The sequence below is a fragment of the Tyto alba genome, unplaced genomic scaffold, assembly GCF_018691265.1.
Source record: "Tyto alba isolate M040663 unplaced genomic scaffold, T.alba_DEE_v4.0 Super-Scaffold_39, whole genome shotgun sequence".
Lineage (NCBI taxonomy): Eukaryota > Metazoa > Chordata > Aves > Strigiformes > Tytonidae > Tyto > Tyto alba.
The window spans coordinates 7,408,128-7,426,633 of NW_024881314.1; the positions used below are offsets into that span (position 1 = coordinate 7,408,128).

Sequence of the window (18,506 nt, forward strand, 5' to 3'; positions counted from 1 at the left end):
CGGCTTCAGTGTTTGGCTCCAGCCTCGGCACAGGCTGATGGCTCCTCAGTAATTATCCCTCAGAGCAGTTTAATGAGTTGCCATTTCCTTTGCTTGACTGCAGCCGGTGGGACGAGCCTGTGCCAGGGCTCAGCAGGAAAGGGCTGTGAGCAGGGAGGGGGGTGCACAGGACCACGAGCACCCGCCTGACAGGGTGTAAAACCAAGGGCAGCCCCGGGCTCGTCACCGGAGGATGGAAGAAGGGTCCCCAGATGGTTGAAAATGTCTCTTTAATGACCTGGACATGGTGTTTTGAGTCCCTTGAATGAAACCAAAACATGACGGCAACACAGCGGCAATGAGTTTGACATCCCCAGTGCCAGCTCTGCCTGTGGGGAGAGCCCAAACCAGCACCCGCCAGGCTCCTCTGACCCCCCCCTAAAGCACACAGGACCCGCCGAGCCGCTTGGAACATCCAGCTGCCGGCGGTGCAGGACCCCAGGAGGCTGGAGCCCGGCCGGGAGCCGCCGGCCAACCCGTGGGGACACCCGGGTGAAGGGCAGGCAGGAGGGTGCGGACACCCCCCAGTCCGCCCCCGTCACACCTCCGACTCCAGGCTGGAGACCCGCCGCCAGGACCCGCTGGCACAGGGACTCGTCACCTCGCGGGCCACCGGCGGGTCCCTCCTCTCTGTCCCCACCACCCGCAGCAAGGCCAGCTCCCCGCGCCTCCCGCAGTCTCTGCAACCGCTGTCCCAGCGCCCGGCCCCCCGGCCGCAGCCCCCCGCCACCCCGGGGTGCTCACGAGGTGGCAGGGACCCCCGCGGGAGGTGGAGGGGCAGGTTGGTGTAGGAGTTCATGCAGGCGTACGGCGCGCACGCCGGCACGGTGGCGGTGGCACGGAGGTGTTGCCGGCAAGCCTCCCGGTAGGACGGCAGCCTGGCCACGGGCGAGCGTGGTGCCAGCCGGCCGGTGGCCTGGGGGCAGCGGGGGCCGCAGCCGTAGCCGGTCTCAACTTCGGGGAAGAGGTCGGGGACGTCGGGGCGGGCAGGGGGGCGGGCAGCACCGCAGTGCCGCAGCCCCCCGGGACGTCGCTTCTCACCCCACTCCCCGAGCGCCCTGGCCGAGCTTGCCCGCTGGTTTGGCTTCTCCCGCTCCGTCACCGTGGCCTCCGGCCAGGCCGGCTCGCCTCTGGCTCTGCAAGTCCTGGTGGCTCTGGGGAAGGCTCCGCGAGGGCAGGATGGAGGCAGGATAGAGTTGCCCACCTCCCGCCTCTTCTCCGCTGCCGAGAGCAGGCGAGGCAGCGTCCCCGAGCCCCCATGTACCCCGTTCCCCTGGAGCAGGGGGGTGTTTTGCAGCCAGTCCCCCCGCCCCCCCGGCCGCTTGTGCTCCCTGTAGATGTCCGGTGGCGGGAGGTCCCTGGGAGACGTAGAGGGTGGGAGGGGAGCCCCGACATGGTTCCCCACCAGCACCTGCTCCCCAAAATCCCCCCCCGAGGAGGTCTTCACCAGGAGGTGGGGGAAACCTGGGAGGGCTTCATCCCCCGCACAGCCACCCCGAAACTTCAGAGGGTGGAGGAGGCGGGGGACGTGCTCATTCGCTCCTCTCCACTTCTCCTCGCCGGGCAGCCGGGAGTCCACGGGGATGGGCTGGGGCAGTGGTAGCCCCAGGGGAGCACCCTTGGGAGCGCAGGCTCTCCCCAGCCTCTCAGGGGGGGCCGGGCCAGAGAAGGGGGCTCGGTGGGCACCGGTGCTGTTCTGCACCACGAGCTGGGGTGTCCTCAGGGAGAAGGTGGTCTGGAGGCGTTCGCTGCGGCTGCTCCAGTCCTCGATGGTGCGGGTGGCCTGCTCCAGCGAGCCACCCACGCTGGCCGTGGACACCATCTCCTTGGCCGCCTGTAGCATCTTCAGCACGTTGGCCTGGGCCGAGCTGGCGGTGACATCGGGGGTGGGCGCCCGCCCGGGGCTCGCCAGGGTCTGCACCCCACTGAAGCAGCTGTAGATGCCCTGTGGAGAGAAGGGGGGGGGGGACCCCCACCGTCAGCAGGGTCACTGGGGACCTGCACCCATGAACCCACCCTGCCGAGCTGAGATGATGTTGCTGAGGCTGAGATGTCTTGACAGGACCGATGTCCCCTCCCCATCCTCAGTGCTGGAGGGGTGGGTGACACCATCCTTTGTCACCTCTTTCCCCAGGGATGCTCATATGGATGCAGGGTCATTCCCAGGGCTGAGCCCTTTCCCCAAAACCTGGCTTTTCTCCCCAACCAAGAGCTTGCATCAGCACAGACCTTCAGTCCCTCCCATGTGGGTCGAAGGGACAATGCCCACCAAGCCGAGCCCATCCCCACGACACAGAGGGAGGACATTTGGGCCCCTCGAGAGCCCCCAGCAGCATCACTCACCCTGCTGATGGCCAGGAGGAAGTCCAGCTTGTGGGACTTGGGGACAGAGTGACGCAGCTTCCAGTAGACGAGGTGCTCCCAGGCAAAGACCAGCAAGCTCAGCCCCATGGCCACCAGCAGCATGTAGAAAACCCCGGCCATGTTGTCGATGTCCAACTTGCTGCTCATCACCTCGTTCTTCTCATTCTGGCAGATCCCCGACAGCCAAACGGTCTCCAGCTTCTGGGTCTCACCTGGGGCCAGATGTGCACAGTGGTGGGAGGGTGGTGGGAGGTGAAAATGCCCCCTCCCCAAGGCTTCATCCCCCCAAGCACAGCCCCTGCCCATCCCCACCCCACCATGGCTGGAGGAGGAGAAAGCATGAAGCCCACGGAGTTGTTTCTGCCTAATCCTTGCTGCTGCCCTTGGCCTGAGAATCCCACCGGTCCCTTGTCCTTCTCCAGGGCCATCTCCCACATGCCAGCCAGCCATGCTCACTGTCCACTTCTCAGGCTTTTCCTCCTGACCCTCAAATTTTGTGCATGGCCATCTCCAGGATTTTACAGCCTGAAGGAAAAGGAGGAACCCCAGAGGGAATGGCACACACCCCCCCCCCACCCCCAGCTGCAGAGATGTTGCTGGATTTAATGTCCCCTGAAAGAACCTGGTGGAGAAGCCCCTTGGTGGCATCCTGCAAGGAGCCGTGGAAGCTGCACAGGGCTTGGGGACCAAGCCCAGGTCCCTGGGTTAATTTGCAGGGCAGGGGTGGGGAGAAGATGGGGACGGGACTAATGAGAAGCTCGCCTGGGCACCCACCATCTCCCAGGAACTGGAGCAGGGCCAGGTCGATGGCCCGCTTCCAACGCGAGTCCTTCTGCAGGGCGATGCCGTAGCCCGTGGTGGCAAACACCTTCCCACTGCCGATGGTCACCAGCTTGCAGCCCTCGTCCTTGCCTGCCATGTAGTTGAGCACCGCCGCATCGTAGATGAAGGCGTCCAGCTTCCTGTCCCACCAACGGGAGGGAGGGTGAGGGGGGGGGGGCTGCCAGCCCTTTTCAGGGGGGCTCTACCTCTTTTAGGGGAGCTCTACCCCTTTCAGATGGCTGTAGCTTGTCTGGAGGGGGTTGTGTCCTCTTTGGGGGTCTCTGTGCCATCTTGGAGAGCTATAACCCCGCTTTGGGGGGAAGTACCAAATCGGGGGGGGGGAGGGCTGTATCCCATCTGAGGGAGCCATACCTCACTGCAGGGGGGGCTGCATCCCTCTTGGGGGGAGCCGTATGAAGCTGTACCCCATCTGCAGGAGGTTGCACCCTGTTTGAGGGGGGCCATGCCTCATGCAGGGAACCTGCACAGGGCCATACCCCATCCGGGAGACTTGTACCCAACCTAGGGACCCCATATCTCACTTCAGAGGGAGGGTTGCACCCCAGTTGAGGAAGCCCTACCCCATCTGGGAGGCACTGTACCCCATCCCGGGGAGCCATAGTTCATTGGGGGGGGGTCCTGCATCCCATTTGGAGGAGTTGTACCCCAGCTCCGGGAGCTGTACCCCATTTGGGGGAGCCGTACCCCATTTTGAGGCTGGTGAGGGCGTCCTCCACGGAGCGCTGGTTGTACTTCACCATGTGGGTGTGCATGTCGGGGTAGTTGCTGCGGATGTTCCTCTCGGTGCTGCCATTGGGGACGGTGCCGAAGCGGAACGGGGGGTACTGCTCCTGCGGCTTCTGAAACTGCAACGGGGAGCCCCGGGGAGCGGCATCACGTGGCGTCCCTGCCCCTGCCATGTCTCCTGCCATGTCCCCAGCGTGTCCCCAGCATGTCCTCCCTCCCCACAGCCAGCCCTCCATCCACCCACCCGTGTCCAGCCAGCTGGCATTAACATGCAGCCCACCCGAGTACACCCCACCCAAAAAAAACTTGTTATTTTTTAGGGATCCCAGCCCAATCATCAGCCCCACCTTCCTGTCACTCAGCCCCGACACGGTGTCGATGTACTGCTCCTGGATCATGAAGGCGGCCAGGTTGGCGGTGTAGCTGGCGAGGAAGATGACGGCGAAGAAGGCCCAGATGAGCACCATGATCTTGCTGGTGGTGCCCTTGGGGTTCTCGATGGGCACCGAGTTGTTGAAGACCAGAGCCCACAGCAGCCACACTGACTTGCCGATGGTGAAGGAGGGACCTCCTGGCCCTGCGGGGACAGGGGACGGAGGGGACAGTCATCAGCCCAACCAGGGATGTGTCCCGCCCCCCGCCCAGCTCCTGCCTCCCCCAACTCACTCTTGCCACTGGTGAGGTTCTGGTTGTAGCCAACGGGGCTGAAATACTCAAACACAAAGACGGTGACGGCCACCACGGTGAGGCACATCACGAACATCATGACCCACACGGCCGGGCTGTAAGGCTCTGCAACACAAATGGGACTCCGTCAGCCTCCTGGGACACCCCACAGTCCCACTGGGGACCCCCAGGAGCCCTCCCCGATGGGCAGGGCTCATCCTCCTGAATATTCCATCTCCACAGAGAGGAGACAGGGGCTGGCAGCACCACAGCCGAGCAGATCCACAAGGAATCAGGAGGGAAGGGGCATGCTGCAAGATGGGATGCTTCCCTGCCTAAACAAAATCAGACTTTCATCAGCGGGGAGATGCTAATGAGATGCTGCCCATCTCCAGGGTCATTGGCAAGAGGGTTTCCCATGGGATCACGAGTTGTCCCCCATGATGGCTCTGGCCAGGGGATTGTGCCTGCGCTGGGGATAGGACCAGCCCCTCAGCCCCCCTCAGCCTCTGGGAGAGCCCCCCCGGGAGCTGGGGGTGGGCAGCGACCCCCCCACCTGCTCAGGATGAGCTGGGATGGGGTGACGGGAGCGGTGGGAATACATCTGAGCCCTCAACGTGCGGCCGCCAAGGTCCATTTGTCAGCACGTCCTTCGCTGTCAGGGAGGAGAGGCCTCCCCTGATGGGGATGCGGCTCATTAGCGCGGGAGGCGGGAGGTGCGGGGGCCACGGGGTGGGGCCAGTGAAGGTGACCCCCGCTTGGGAGGGGGGTGAGGGTGTCAGGCTCCATGGTATGGGGGGGATAGGAAGGGGAAGATGTGCCCAGGCTGGAGGTGTCCCACACCCCGTGGCACCCCTGGCACCCACCCGCACCCTCCCCGCCCGGGAACCCAGCTCCAGCCGAGCCGCGACGCTGCTGCTGTGCCCTTGCCGAGAGCCTCAAGCCCTTCCTGAGCGCTGAGGCTGAATTTCGTGATGACTTTGGCCAGTCTCCTCCCCTTCCCAGGCTGCAGTTTTGCTTTCTTAAAAACTCATTAAATAAAACTTTTAGCACTGGCGCGTCCCTGTGCCTGGCTTAATCACAGGCTCTGGTGCCGGTGGCAGAGAAGGGGTCCCCAAACCAGAGCTCAGAGCTGGCAAATCCACAGCTTGTCTCCCCCCACGTCCCTGTCCTCCCTCCTCCACACAAGTAACGAAGAGGAGGAAACCACCAATCCCAGCTTCTGTCTCCATAATAAAAGGATTATTCAGGCGACGGGAGGAAAAAGCCCCAAAGCCAGCAGCGCAGTCTCCTTCCCTTATGACTTAGGCTTTTTTTTTCTTAAAAGTTATTAAAACCGAACAACATTTCTAACTTGCGTTTGCCGGAAGCGTGGGATGAACCTGCGGACAGACAGACAAGGCAGGCGGAGGGACACACGGCTCACCCAGGAAGGCAGAGGGGGAGACGGTGCCGTTGCTCCTGGCCACCATGACGCTGATGCCCGTCTCCACGAAGGGCACGGAGAAGTCCACGATCTCGGAGCGCTCCTCGTTGATGGTGAGGGAGCCGATGGCCATGTCTGCGCGCTTGTAGTACACCTGGGGAAGGGGCAGACAGTCTCAGGATGGGCAGAGAAAAGGCAGAGGGACCCAGGCTACCTTCCCCAGGCATTTCCTTATCTCCAGCATTTCCAGCCTTAACTTTTGTCTTTTTTTTTTTTTTTTTTTTTTAATTTTAGCTTCTTAAATGACCAGTGGCTCAAACACAGCCAGCCGCGGGGTCAAAACTGTTCAGCTGACTCCCTCCCTGTTCTCCTCCACGATGCCTTGCCCATAAGCTCATGCCAAGCTGTCCCCTGCCCAGAATTCCACCACAGACATCCTGACCCTGTCTCCAGCACGGCCTGAGCGAGAGGTGCCCCCAGGGATGGCTGAAGGTAGGGTCCGAGCCATGCCCACCCCTACCTCACCAATCATGCCGTTCCAGACCCCACGGACGATCTTGCCGTGTTTGCCGTTGGTCACTAAGTAGAGGTCGTAGGAGAACTTCACCACCTTGGCCAGCTTCTTCAGGATGTCGATGCAGAAGCCCTTGCAGCACAGCTTGGTGTAGGGATCTGCGAGGTTATCGCCACTGAAACCACACCGGGAAAAATGGGTTGGGCCAACCAAAGATGCACTGAGCACCTCAGTGCCTCCCGGACACCACGTGCCCGGGGAGAGGTGGCCAAAATTGCCGAGCTCCATCCTCGTTGCTCACCTCTGGGAGGAGTTGGTCTGCTTGCGGCAGGGCACGGTGTTGCGCACACAGACCCCGGTGCTGGGGTCCGTGTTCTCCACGATGACGAAGGGTCTCTCCTCCAGTGTGGCCACTGTCAGGTGGCGGTTATCGGCCACGGGCTGCAGGAAGGAGCCGTAGCGGGGCCATACCGGGTACTTCATGTGAATGATGCCTTTCTCCCACTTGCCCACCTGTCCCCAAAGGAGAGCGCACTGTCACCCTGGTGAGGGGCTCTGGGCGTCACACAATGTCCCATGTCCATCTTCCCCACATCTCTGGGGCTCGTTTCTCCTGGAGCATCGTTAGGCTGGAGCTCAGCTCTGGTGAGACCCATCTCAGCATCCCTTTCCCCACACACCCACCTTCCACCAGGGCAAGGTGTTTCCTCCTCAGCTCCAAGCACCAGGCTTGGGTGAGCACAAACCTGGTCAAACTTCACCCAAAATACTTTTAAAACAGAAAAAAAACCAAAACCCTGTGCAGCTTGTTTCAGGGCTAGGTATTTGGCTGCTGTTCTCCAGAGTTGGGCAGCTGCATTTTTGCCTCTTTGGGAACTTTTTAGCCAAATTGCAGGGAAAAAAACTCCAGCTCTTGGCAGAGCTTTGCTGCCCGGCACTGCCGCAAAGATCCACCATGCCACCATGGGTACTTTTGATACCAGCCATGTGTTTTGCATGGAACAACTTGCCCCAGGGTGGGACCCCAGTCTGTGCGTGTCCCCAGGCTCACCCTGCCCAGCCACCCACCCTCAGTGTGCCCATCCTGGGGGGTCTGGGGCTCCTACCATCTCCCAGAGCCGATGCTGGTTGAGTGAGATCACCACCATGGTGGGCCGGATCAGGTAGCCACCTTCATTGAAGGAGAAGTCCCTGTGCTCCCACGTCACGTTGAGGAGGTGCCTGGTGGGACACAGAGCCCATCAGCCCTGGGCTGTGCAGCCCAGCCCAGTACAACCCTCCTCTTCCTCCTCCTCCTCCTCCTCCAGCCAGGCTTCCACAAGTCTCACAGAGAGACGTGGGGCTGAGAACTGGGCACCAGGTTTATCCCCTACACAAGGGGCAGCTGGGAGCTGGAGCAAGCCCTGCCAGCAAGGAGGCACCAAGGATGGACCGCTGCAGGGCTGAGGATGCACAGACTGACACATCAGGCCTGGGGTGCCATGTCTGTACTGCAAAGCAGAGCTGTGAACCCCCATCGAGACCCCCATGGATCCCAGCTTGCAGAGAAGCTCAGGAAAAGGCAAGGGCATCTCTGGAGAGATGTTCCAGGAGAAACCCAACCAAGAGGCACGGACCACCAGCTGTAGCCCACAGCGAGCATCATCCCCTCTGCCCACCACCTTCATCCTCCTGCCCCCCTGCCCCTTCCCTCTCTATTTCCCCATTCCCTATTTCACACTCATCCCAGTGGTTCCCTAAGCCTCACCGGTAGAAGCTGGTGTTGGTGGTGGTGGCTCCGGGGGGGGGGGCCTGGCAGTCCCGTCCCACCTCCGGGAGGTAGCCGTGGGCCCGGAAGAAGCTGGCCGCCCCCATGGCAATGATGGCCACCCCATCCCGCACCTTCTGCCGCAGGCTCAGCTTCCAGCTCTCCGTCACCACGCTGATGAGGCCAACGGGGAAGGAGGAGGGTGGCACCTCCATGTTGCCCACCGCCAGGCTGGGCACGATCCAGACATAGCCCGGCCCCACGAGGCCGGCTTGCTCCGCCATGGCAAAGAGGTACTCGGCCTCCTCTCGTGAGCAGTAAACGATGAGGACCTGGGCATCGATCTGCCGCAAGAGCCGCTGCGTCCTGGAGCTGCTCCGCTCCTGGCTCATCTCAAAGGTGAGCACCTCCTGCAGCTCCCAGCCAAAGTAGCTGGCGTCCGTGAAGGAGCGGATGACGTCCAGGAAAATGTTGTAGCCCGGGTAGAGGCTGGTGATGACAGCGAAGGAGCCCCAGTCGTATTCCTCCAACACCTTGAAGAGCACCTGGATTTGCTGCTCGATGGAGACACCCAACTGCAGAAAAGCCGAGCCGGGCTCCTGTGGGAGGAGAAGGGGTCAGGGGCTGCTCCAGCACCATGGTGCAGGTCTGTTGTACCCATGCAAGCCACCCTGAATTTGCCATCATGAAGGGTTCAAGGGAACCATGAACTGGCGTGGTCCATGGGCTGAACACCCCCAAAATGGTACTGACCCACCGGTGGTCTCCAAGGAACCTCATCCCATGCAAAGGGTCAAGCCCTGCGGCCTCCCCTCTATTTCTCAGCTTGTTGACCAAAAATTCATCCATCCTCCAAAGGAGACCAACAATTTCTCCTTAAACCAGGAGGGAGGGCAGCAAGGGCTCTGCCAGGAGCGTAAATCCCATCCCAGCTCCGACTCACTACCTGCTGCTGGAGCCTGTACAGCTCCTTCCCTCCCGCCCCACCTCCCCAGCCATCTGGCCTCTCATTAGCAAACCTTAATTGATCTGATTCTGTCTTAAATGATTCAGTGAATGGCATTTGCAGAAGGTCGTGTGCAGGCAGCAGGGTTGCCACCCAGACCCCTTCCACTTTCAGAGAAGTAGTTTTTCCAATGAGGCTGGTGGTCCAGCCGGAGGGGTGAGCCCTGGAGAGTCCCAGAGAGGGAGCGGGAGCTGCTGGGGACCTCAGACCCATGGGAGGAAGAGGAGGAGGTCGAGCCTTCAGACAGGGCCCTCCACTGCTCCTGAAATGCCCAACCCTGGGGGAAAGCTGCAGAAAAACGCCCAGGCCACAGCAAAGCCATGGATATTTTTTAGTTGCTTGGGGCTCCACCTGAGCCTACTGCACTCACCCAAGTCTATTACACCCACCTGAGCCCACTGCGCCCACCACCACGCACCCACAGCGAGCAGCAGCTCGGGCTGGACTGGGAGCACCAGTTGGTGCAGGCAGGGCTGCCGAGGTGCTGTCCAGGGAGTTTAGACCCCAAAACCTCTGGGCAAGCAGAGCGTGAAAGCAGTGCCCCGAGGAGCGGCAGGGTTTCCAGCCCGGCGGTGGCTGCCGTGGGGTGTCAGCGCTGGGACCCCCCCGATGCCCAGGCTGGGCAGGGTGAGATGATCAGCCAGGAGGAGGTAACCCAAATCTGCTCAGCAGGAGCCTCGCCGCAGCCCAGCGCCACCCGCCCAGCACCCTCCAGCCCGGCTCCAGCTCTCCCTGCCGCCCGTGCTTCCCGGCAGGCAGGTGACAGTGACAGTGACGGCGTCTGACGCCAGCGAGGAGCAGAGAAGCCAAAAATCCTGATTTGGCCCATGGTGCACCTGAGATCGCTGCCACAGCCGAGCGAGGCTCCTCCGTGCTGCCTGCCCGACCATTTCAGGGCTGGCTCCGGCCCCGGCGGGGTGGGGAGGGAGGAGGATGGGGAGGTGCCAACCCTGACGCTGCCCTGGCAGCCCCGGTGGCACGACCCCAGCACCCCGTGGTGGGGACAGCCTGGAGGGGATGGGAAGCAGGACACCAGGGAAGGTCCTTCCACAGTCCTCTCCCACATCCCATCAACAGGGTCTCTCCTTGAAAGCCTCTCCATGTCCCACCACCCCGGTCGGCCACGCTGCCTGTTCCTGCCTGCGAGCCCCCATGCTGCAGCCCAGCAGCTCCTCTGCCCTCCAGCGTTTCACATCCCATATCTACTCCTCTCCAATAATCCCTCATTTCTCCCCTCTCCCCTGGAAATAACCACTGGCGAACGTCTCACCTTCGGGGTCAGGACCACGGCAGACCCTCCACTGATGCTGATGACGGGGACCTGGGTCTGGGAGGAGATGAAGTCAAGGATCTGGGCCACGGCCTCCGTGCCGACGTTGTCCTCGAAGACGATGCCGTGGATCTTGTGGCTGGCCAGGATGTTGCAGATCTGGGTGAGGAGGGTGCTGGGGTTGGTGTTGTTGACGATGACGGTGATGGGCTGGATCTCCAGGGGCATGTCCAGGAAGCTCTGGGGGCTCAGGCGGGAGCGGATGTGCAGGGGGTAGGATGTGCCCCCAAACACCACGGCCACGTTGACCACCGGCTCCTCAGGGCCCGGCAGCAGGAGGTCCGTGAAGGCAGCCGAGCAGCCCAGCACCATCGACAGTAGCAGAGCGTGCGCCGGCGCTCTGCCCATGTCCACCGCCGCGTCCCTGCCAGGACAGGACACAGCCCCTCACATCCAGTCGCCTGCCAGGACCCCCGGCCCTGCTTGGCCCAGCCCTTCCCACCGCCCCGGGGCAGCACCAGGGCTGGTTGACCCCAGGGAGAGAGGGAGAACCTCATCCTCTGGAGGCTGGATGTGGTCGAGGGATGACCACAGGGTTGTACCCACCGCACACTGCAGCGCTGTGTCCCTTGTCCCCAGTCCCACCAACCACAAACCCTTCCCAGCCAATTCCCCCTTCTCACTGCCACCCCATCCCACCACCACCATCCTCTCCCAGTCCCATTGCCCTCCTAACCCTTTCCCCTCGCCAAAAGCCATCACTGCTACAATGGTCCTTATCGCTTCTTCGGCCAGGGATGGGGACAGCAGTGAGAGGTGACAGGAGGATCTGGCAGCTCCCTGGTGCCTCTCTCCACAGCTGACAATCACTTTCAATATTTAAAGGCTTTGCCCTTGACGGAGGGTTCAGCTCTGCAACCCTCATGTTGGGATTTTGCAAACCACACCGTCACGGGAGCAGCTGGTCCCCTGCCTGTCCCCACCACCCTGCCCCAGTCCCCTCACTGCCACTTCCCAAATCCCAGCCAATGTGATCTCCTGGCCTTATCTCCAAGCTTCCCCTCTAGACACCACCCTTCAGCTTTCCCCCCTTCTTGCCTTTACCCCCCGGTGCGTGTCCCCCGCCGGCATTGCCCGCCTGGCTGCGACACCCACCACACTGCATCTCTGACAGCTGCACCCCAAAGCTGGGCACTGGAGGGGGGGTGTTTGGGCACATCCCCCCTGTCAGGTCCCCTATTCCCCACTGACTGTGCAGCAGGAGGGGTGACAGTCCCCAGGGCCGGGGGGCGGAGGCACACGTCCCTATTCACGGCGATGCACCCCTGTGCTGGAGCTCACCCCTTCCTCGGAGCCCTCTGGAAAAAACAACCTGCAGCAAGACCCCCAGCCAGGGGCTTCTGAGCCCCTCCGAGCCCCATTGTCCCCAGGGCCATCGTCCCAGTGCCACGCTGGGCAGAGGGAAGGGGGACAAGCAGCCCTCTGTGGTGGCACCAGCCACGAGCCAGTGTCGCTCCATGCAGCAAAATGCCAGCTGGTGCTCGGAAATGTCACTTGCAATTAAAAGCTGCTGTTGCTTAACACGTCCTCGGCACAACCGAAGGAGCCCCTTGACGAGTCCTGGATTGTTTTGGGGTCTGGGCTGCTTGGGGGACCCACACCCCAACACCCCTCCGTGCCGCAGTGATAGACAACCCCTCGGCAGACTGCAAAAGCGCTGCTGGCGCGTTGGACTGAAAACGCAGGAAATAAACCCAACGACTGCCCGGCTGGGCACCGTGCAAGAGCTGCACGGTGCGGATTTGAGCACCAGGAGTGTCCCCTCTGAAAAGACAGGGGACACGAGCCCCGCGTGCCCCTCCTGCACCCCGTGGGTACCGAGAGGGCTCGGGCACCCGGCCGGGCACCGATGCTCACAGGGCAGCATCTCTCTCATCCAGATGGGTTTTGGCAGGGGATCATCCACCCCCAGCAACCACCATCACCCGGGGGGGTTCGCCCTGCCTGACTGCATCCCCCCCCCCACCCCACACCGCAGCTGGCCGAGCTGCAGGAGCCACGACGCCACACCGATGGCCGCAGCCGGGACCCTTTGGCCAGAGAGGGCGGCAGGTGAGTCATGCCATGCTGGCAGCTTCCACCCCTCCGGCATGGCCAACCCAGCGGCGGGGCGGCCCGCGCCACCCGCTCCTCACTGCGAATTCCCGAGTATTTTTAGTCCCGCGATAAATAATTCATTGGGGATCCGGCATCAGCTACCCGAGCAGAGAGGAAGGGGAACAACACGCCACCCAAAACAAACAGAACCACTCTCCCAGCAGCTCTGCCCATCTGAGCCCTCCTCAAGGACGTTTAAATATACCCTGGGCCCTCATGGTGACTGATCAGATTTGCTCGTGCCAGCCTTGGCATCTCACCTGTCTGAGGCCCTTATCCTCCTCTTCCTCAACCCAGCTCTTCCCAGTGCTGGGGAGCTTCTTCTAGCACCGAGTAATCCAAGCACAGCCCAGCAAACCTCTCCCGTGATGACAAGCACTGACGCTGAAAGGGTGCCCCGGCTGCAACTGGGGGGCAAGTTTGAGCAAGCTGGTTTCCCACTGGACCAAGCCATGGGTGGAAAGCATCCCCATCCCTCGGAGCCGGAGTGCAACGGCCATGGCAAAGGGGAGGTGGGCATGGGCACACCACGTCGCTCAGCCATTGCTGAGACAACCAGGGGAATGGATTTCCATCCTTCCCAGGAATCCGGTGCTGCTGGCCAGAGCCGAGCTGCTCGCTGCAGCCCGTGGCGGCTGCAGAGGAGGATGAAGGGGTTTAGGGCCGGCGAGCCCGGGGCTGGCAGGGGCTCCGTGCGTGGGTCGGAGCCAAGGCTGCTCCAAAATGGCCGGATTCGGGATGCAAAGAGCAGCCAGCTCCTCCAGCCCAGCTGACTCCGTGCGCTTCAAGCTCGTTTTTTTCCAGAAACGAGCTAGAAGGGTGCAGGAAAATGTCGGGGTTTGGGAGGGGTGAGGGTGGGGAAGACAATTTGCAGGAAAGTGGTGGAGGCAGAGGAGGAACTGAGCCCATCCCTGCGCTACTGTCAGAGATGGGGCTGCTCTTGGGCTCAGCACAACACAGCAAAGCCCCCACGGACTTCAAAAAACCCCGCATCTTTCAACCTTTTGTAGCAAGCGCCACGGAATGCTCCTTTGGGAAAAGGCTTTCCCAAAAGGGAGGTTTTCCAGCCGGGCAAAGGGCTGGTGACTGGGCTGGAGCAGGAGGAAGGTGGCCCCGGCCGGGAGCCCAGGCAGGGCAGTGCCACCTCCCAGCTGCCCCCCCTGGGGACCAGAGGACACCCACAGAACTTGGCTTTTGTTGCTTTGGGGCAGTTTTGAGCAGGTTAACCCCTTTGCTGGGCACAGTTTCATCTAATACAACCAAACACTTACAGAAATCTGCTAAAGGTACCACTCAAGCCCCTACAACGTCATTTAAATACAACAGGGAAAGTTTGCTCCTAATTTTAAACCTCCTTTTTGCCCTCCCTCCATCCCTCCCTTTCCTGCTCTGAGAGGGGGAGAGCTCATGCAGATATTTTGACCTCAGGAAAGGGAGAAATAAAAATCCCTAAATACAAAATATCACTCAAGAAAGAGAAATCTTATCCCGAAATAAAACCTCTGAGACCAAACCCACAGGGAAGGCGCAGCCTGTGCCTGGAGAGGGGATGGAAAGGACAGAGCGAACCCAAACCTGGCAGGAGCTGTGCAGGGAGGACGGGCGACACCGGGGAGGGCATCAGGTTGTGCGAGGGCTTGTCATTGCCCGGGTGAGGGACACCCCTGCGGAGCAAGGAGACCCCAATGGAGTCCCCTAAAAGGAGGGAAAGCAGCAAAACCTCCCCCCACGCAGGGGGGATGACTTGGGAGGGAGAAGCGCTGTGAGTCCCCGGCAAGCACTGTCTCCTTTCAACCTTCATCTGCCACCACCCAGCATCACCTTCCTCTTCCTCAGCACCTTCCTCTTCCTCGCCCGCACCTCCGACAGCAACAGTTGTGGGCCGGGGGCTGCGGGCTGGGGTGATGGCCCCACACACGCACGCACCAAAACGCAGCTTAAAAAGGTCGAATATGGATTAACCAAAAATAAACGCCAAGTGTCCTGCCTGGCACTGGGTTACGCAAGGTGGGGGGGGGGAGTGATACAGACACAGGGCTGGTGGCACTCAGGGAGGTCTCCTCTCTTTTTCCTGCCTCCCACCCCCCCCCACCCCCCCCCAAAAAAAAAATCCCCCTGCACAGCGCCCAGGATGAGCATGAAGGCTCATTCCCATCCCTTGCCCTGGACTGGGAGTGGGAGCTCACAGGGATGGGGATGCGGGGGATGCTGGGGCAAAGGGAAATGTCAGGGCAGCCCCCCACCCCAAAAAAAAAAAAAAAAAAAAACCAAACAACCCATCCCTAAAAGTTACTGGCGGCGGTGCCGGGGCAGCGGCAGAGCCCGTCGGGGGCCCGGTTGCCCCCAGCCCGCCCGGTACTTACGGGACCGCCGCTGCTCGGTGCCTACATGCCCCGCGGCTCCGGCGGGGCTGCGCGTCCCACCGGGGGCTCGGCGCTTCCCAACCTTCTCCTCCTCCTCCTCCTCCGGGGCAGCCCCCGGGGACGGGCTCGGTCCCCGCCGCGGCTGGCGGGGGGGTCCAGCGGCCGCCGTCGGTCCCGGCTCGTCCTTGGAGGCGGCGGCGGCGGCTCTGCAGCGGCGGCTGGAGGCAGGGACGGGAGCGGGGGAAGGAGGGAGCGGGAGCGGAGCGGGTGTGCACGGGGGGGGGCCCGGTGGCAGCAGGTGTCTCGGTGGCCGCCGGGCCCCGGCAGCCATCGCCGCCCCCCCCCCCCCCCCCCCCCCGCTCCGCCGCCCCGGGAGCGGAACCGGAGGGGCTGCCCGGGCGGGACGACCGGGAGGAGCCGGCGGCGCCGGGGAGGGCTGCGGGGCTGGAGGCAACGGGGGGAGGCACGGGGGGGGCGGTGGAAGGACAGGACGTGTGTCCTCCCGCCTCGCCGCAACTTTGGGGCTGGCCGCCAGCCCCCGGGGGAGGGGGGATGTGTGTGTGTGTAGGTTGGGGGGGGGGTGATGGGCAGCCCTTCCCTGCCCAAACCTGCCCGCCTCCCCTTGCACCCGGGGCCGGCCCCAGCGCTGGGGAGGGCAGGGAGCAAGACCCCCCCACACCTCCTTTGCCACCCTCCTCCTTCCCCAGGAGGGAAAAGCCTACCAAAAATTGACACAGACCTTCCAACAACCCCCTCGCCCTCCCGAGCACTGCCCACCCCCCAGCCCCAGAAGAGCTGGAGGGGCGCAAACCTCCGCAGTTGGGCTCATCCCCACCTCCAAATATCTCCTAGCCCTTTGCTGACAGATTCGGGGGGGACTAGCCAGCTGCCCACCCCTGGTGCCCCCCAGCCGGTGCAGGGCAGCCCCAGGGTCCCCATCGGTTACAGGGAGGGGGGGGAGACACAGAGCAAAGCCCCCGCAGGCAGCAGCATCCTCCAGCTGTCACCAGGGCCAGTATTAAAGCATCAGCTGATCCAGCAGCACTCGTTTAGAGCAAGCCAGACTTAGGGGGGGAGAGGGGGGACATCCAGCAAAGGAAGAGGGGAGTCAGGCCCTGCTGGGGTCCCCTTGCCCCTGGCTGGGTGCGCCCAAACCAGCCCGTGCTCTGCACCAGCTGGGCTGTGGGCAGAGGGACCATGGCTCCCAGCAGGGCCTGGCAGGGGCTAGAGCCCAATTCAGGCTCTGCCACGGGGGGCAGCTGCTCCAAAACCTCCCCGTGCCCCGGCTCAGAGCCACCAAAACACGGGGCATCACCCCGAGAGCATCTGCCCCTCTCTGCTGGAGCAGGGTGCCAGCAGCGCCCGTGCCCAGGCGCTGCCCTCCTGCCTTCCCCAGGTGCAGGTGCCCAGCTTGGGGACATGGCCACCCAAAAGCAAGTTATTTAGGGCTGTCAGGTGGCTGCCACCCAACCCGGCACTGCAGCCACCTGCAACAGCGTCCCTGTGGCTGCTGGGGCCTGGAAAGGCCTTTTCCAGAGAGGTTTCAACCTGCCTAAAAACCTGCTGCCTGCAGATAGCCATGAGCTGCCTGGTGCAGGGCCTCCCCACACCCTCCCCGTCCCCAAGGCAGCCCGGCTACCCACTGCCTGGGTGCTCTGGGTGTCCTTGGGGCACCGTGGGTTGCAAGAGATGCCAAAAAACAGGAAAGGGGAAAAAAAAAATGCATTTTAGGCTTCATTTTAATCCCTGTAAAAGCAGCACCCGGTCTCTCTGCAGGAGAGCTCAGCCAAATCTCTGAGGCTGCTGTGGTGCAAGGGCTTGGAGCGATGGGGGACACGGGACCTTGTACCCCTCTCTTGGCTACCTGCGGGCCACATCCTGCTCCCCTGGCCTCAGGCAGCCCCAGCTGCCCACCGCTGCCTGGTTGGGGCAGCACTGCCTCTCTCTTGCCCGAGGAGAGGAGATTTAAGGGTTAGCAACAGGTCCTCCCTGCCTCAAATCCTTTTCCCAGCATAACAAAAGGGTGGCTCTTGGGTTTAACATTTAGCTCCTTCTGTCGCCTTCATGGTTGGGTGTAACTGGGCCCGGGGGACCAGCTTTCTGGGGACCTGGTCCCTTGGGGCTGGCATGGACACCCTGAGCGGCTCCCATGCCCTTAGTGCCCCGCTGGCAGCTCAGGGGCCTCGTTTACCCCTCCCAGGTCTGGCTGCTCCCCAGGTTGGATCCCTCATAGGGTCTTGGCTCACACCAATTTCAGCCCCCAGTGATGTTTCAGGGGGAAAATGTTTCCCAGCAGAGCTGCCAGCATGCAGGTGGAACGAGGAGTGGCAACAGCAACACCCCCACCCCTCCTGGTGCAATACCCGGCTTCCCCATTGCACCCATGACCCTCCAGCATCTCCATCCCATGGGACATTTAACTCCCATCACTGCCCAAACCCCACACATGGGACAAACAGACAAACCCAGGTCTGCAGCACAGCTGGGCACAGCTGGAGGGTGTCTGCAGTGGGGACAAATGGCAGAGGGCAAGGACTGGTGGTGACACACAAGCTGGACCCCCCCCCAGCCATGTCTCTTTGGGAGCCAAACCCAGGTAGAGCCCTGGCCAGCGGCAGATCAGGCTGCAGAGCAAGCGTCTGCTTTGAGAGCTCACCTCCAGGCTTTCAGTTTTCCTGGCAAAGTCCTTCAGTGTCTTAAAAAACAAAACTCACAACATTTTTCAAGGGGAAAATGCAGCAATTCCCAGAATCCAACCCACTGCTGGGTCTGGACCACCAAACCACGATGCAGCTTATGAGAACTGTTCTGCAATCAGCAGCGCACCTTATTTGTGCATTTAAACAACAAAGGTCCTTTTTACATTAAAAAAAAGTGCCCTGATGGCTACAAAGGTCTGGGTTGAAACAGAAGCACCCACAGCACCCCGAGATGAAGCCCACAACCCCAGGAGGTGCAGCTGGACTTTTCCTCCTGGTTGGAAACCTCTGACTTCCCCAGCCCCTGGGTACCACCCTGTCCGGGGATGCTGTGCCCTCTTTGCCTGGCTTTCTGGGCTGGGTGATGATAACACAAACATGAAGCTTCCTTCCCCCTCCTTCATCCTCCTCCTTCACACTGCAGGGGTTGGTACCCTCAGCATCTCATCAGGTCCCTCACCCACAACACAGCCCCGACACGAGGGAGCTCAGCCCACTTCTCCATCACCCCATTACCTTTCCCCAGCGTCTTTTCTTGCAGGAGGCTCTGAAAGCAGGTTGATAAATGCAAAGCACCGTGCTCTGACAGCTCCCGGCGTGCAGCCACCTCCTGCAGAGAGGAGCCCGCTGGCAGCCGGGCTGGGGGAGTGAGGGGGGGATGTGGGAGGACTGTGTCGGGAGGCTGA

At 62.0% G+C, this 18,506-nt stretch overlaps 1 protein-coding gene across 1 annotated transcript; it reads right to left on the reverse strand.

Moving 5' to 3' along the window:
- Nucleotides 1–252: 252 nt before the first annotated feature.
- GRIN2C (glutamate ionotropic receptor NMDA type subunit 2C) lies at nt 253–15,640 on the reverse strand. The gene is made up of 13 exons (XM_042802394.1): nt 15,122–15,640; nt 10,602–11,025; nt 8,326–8,924; nt 7,685–7,799; nt 6,880–7,091; nt 6,585–6,753; nt 6,065–6,218; nt 4,639–4,764; nt 4,320–4,549; nt 3,931–4,091; nt 3,178–3,365; nt 2,383–2,615; nt 253–1,984 (listed from the first exon to the last, which is right to left on the reverse strand). Exons 2-13 carry the CDS (start codon nt 11,007–11,009, stop codon nt 578–580), a joined length of 4,002 nt encoding a protein of 1,333 aa, XP_042658328.1. The 5' UTR covers nt 11,010–11,025; nt 15,122–15,640; the 3' UTR covers nt 253–577.
- Nucleotides 15,641–18,506: the final 2,866 nt, after the last annotated feature.

Coding starts and splice junctions, on each gene's coding strand:
- GRIN2C (XM_042802394.1), bottom strand. CDS start 11,009: ATGGGCAGAGCGCCGGCGCACGCTCTGCTACTGTCGATGGTGCTGGGC. Junction 8,925..10,601: donor CCGTGGTCCTGACCCCGAAG/GTGAGACGTTCG, acceptor CTCCTCCCACAG/GAGCCCGGCTCGGCTTTTCT. Junction 6,754..6,879: donor CAGACCAACTCCTCCCAGAG/GTGAGCAACGAG, acceptor GTGTGGTTTCAG/TGGCGATAACCTCGCAGATC.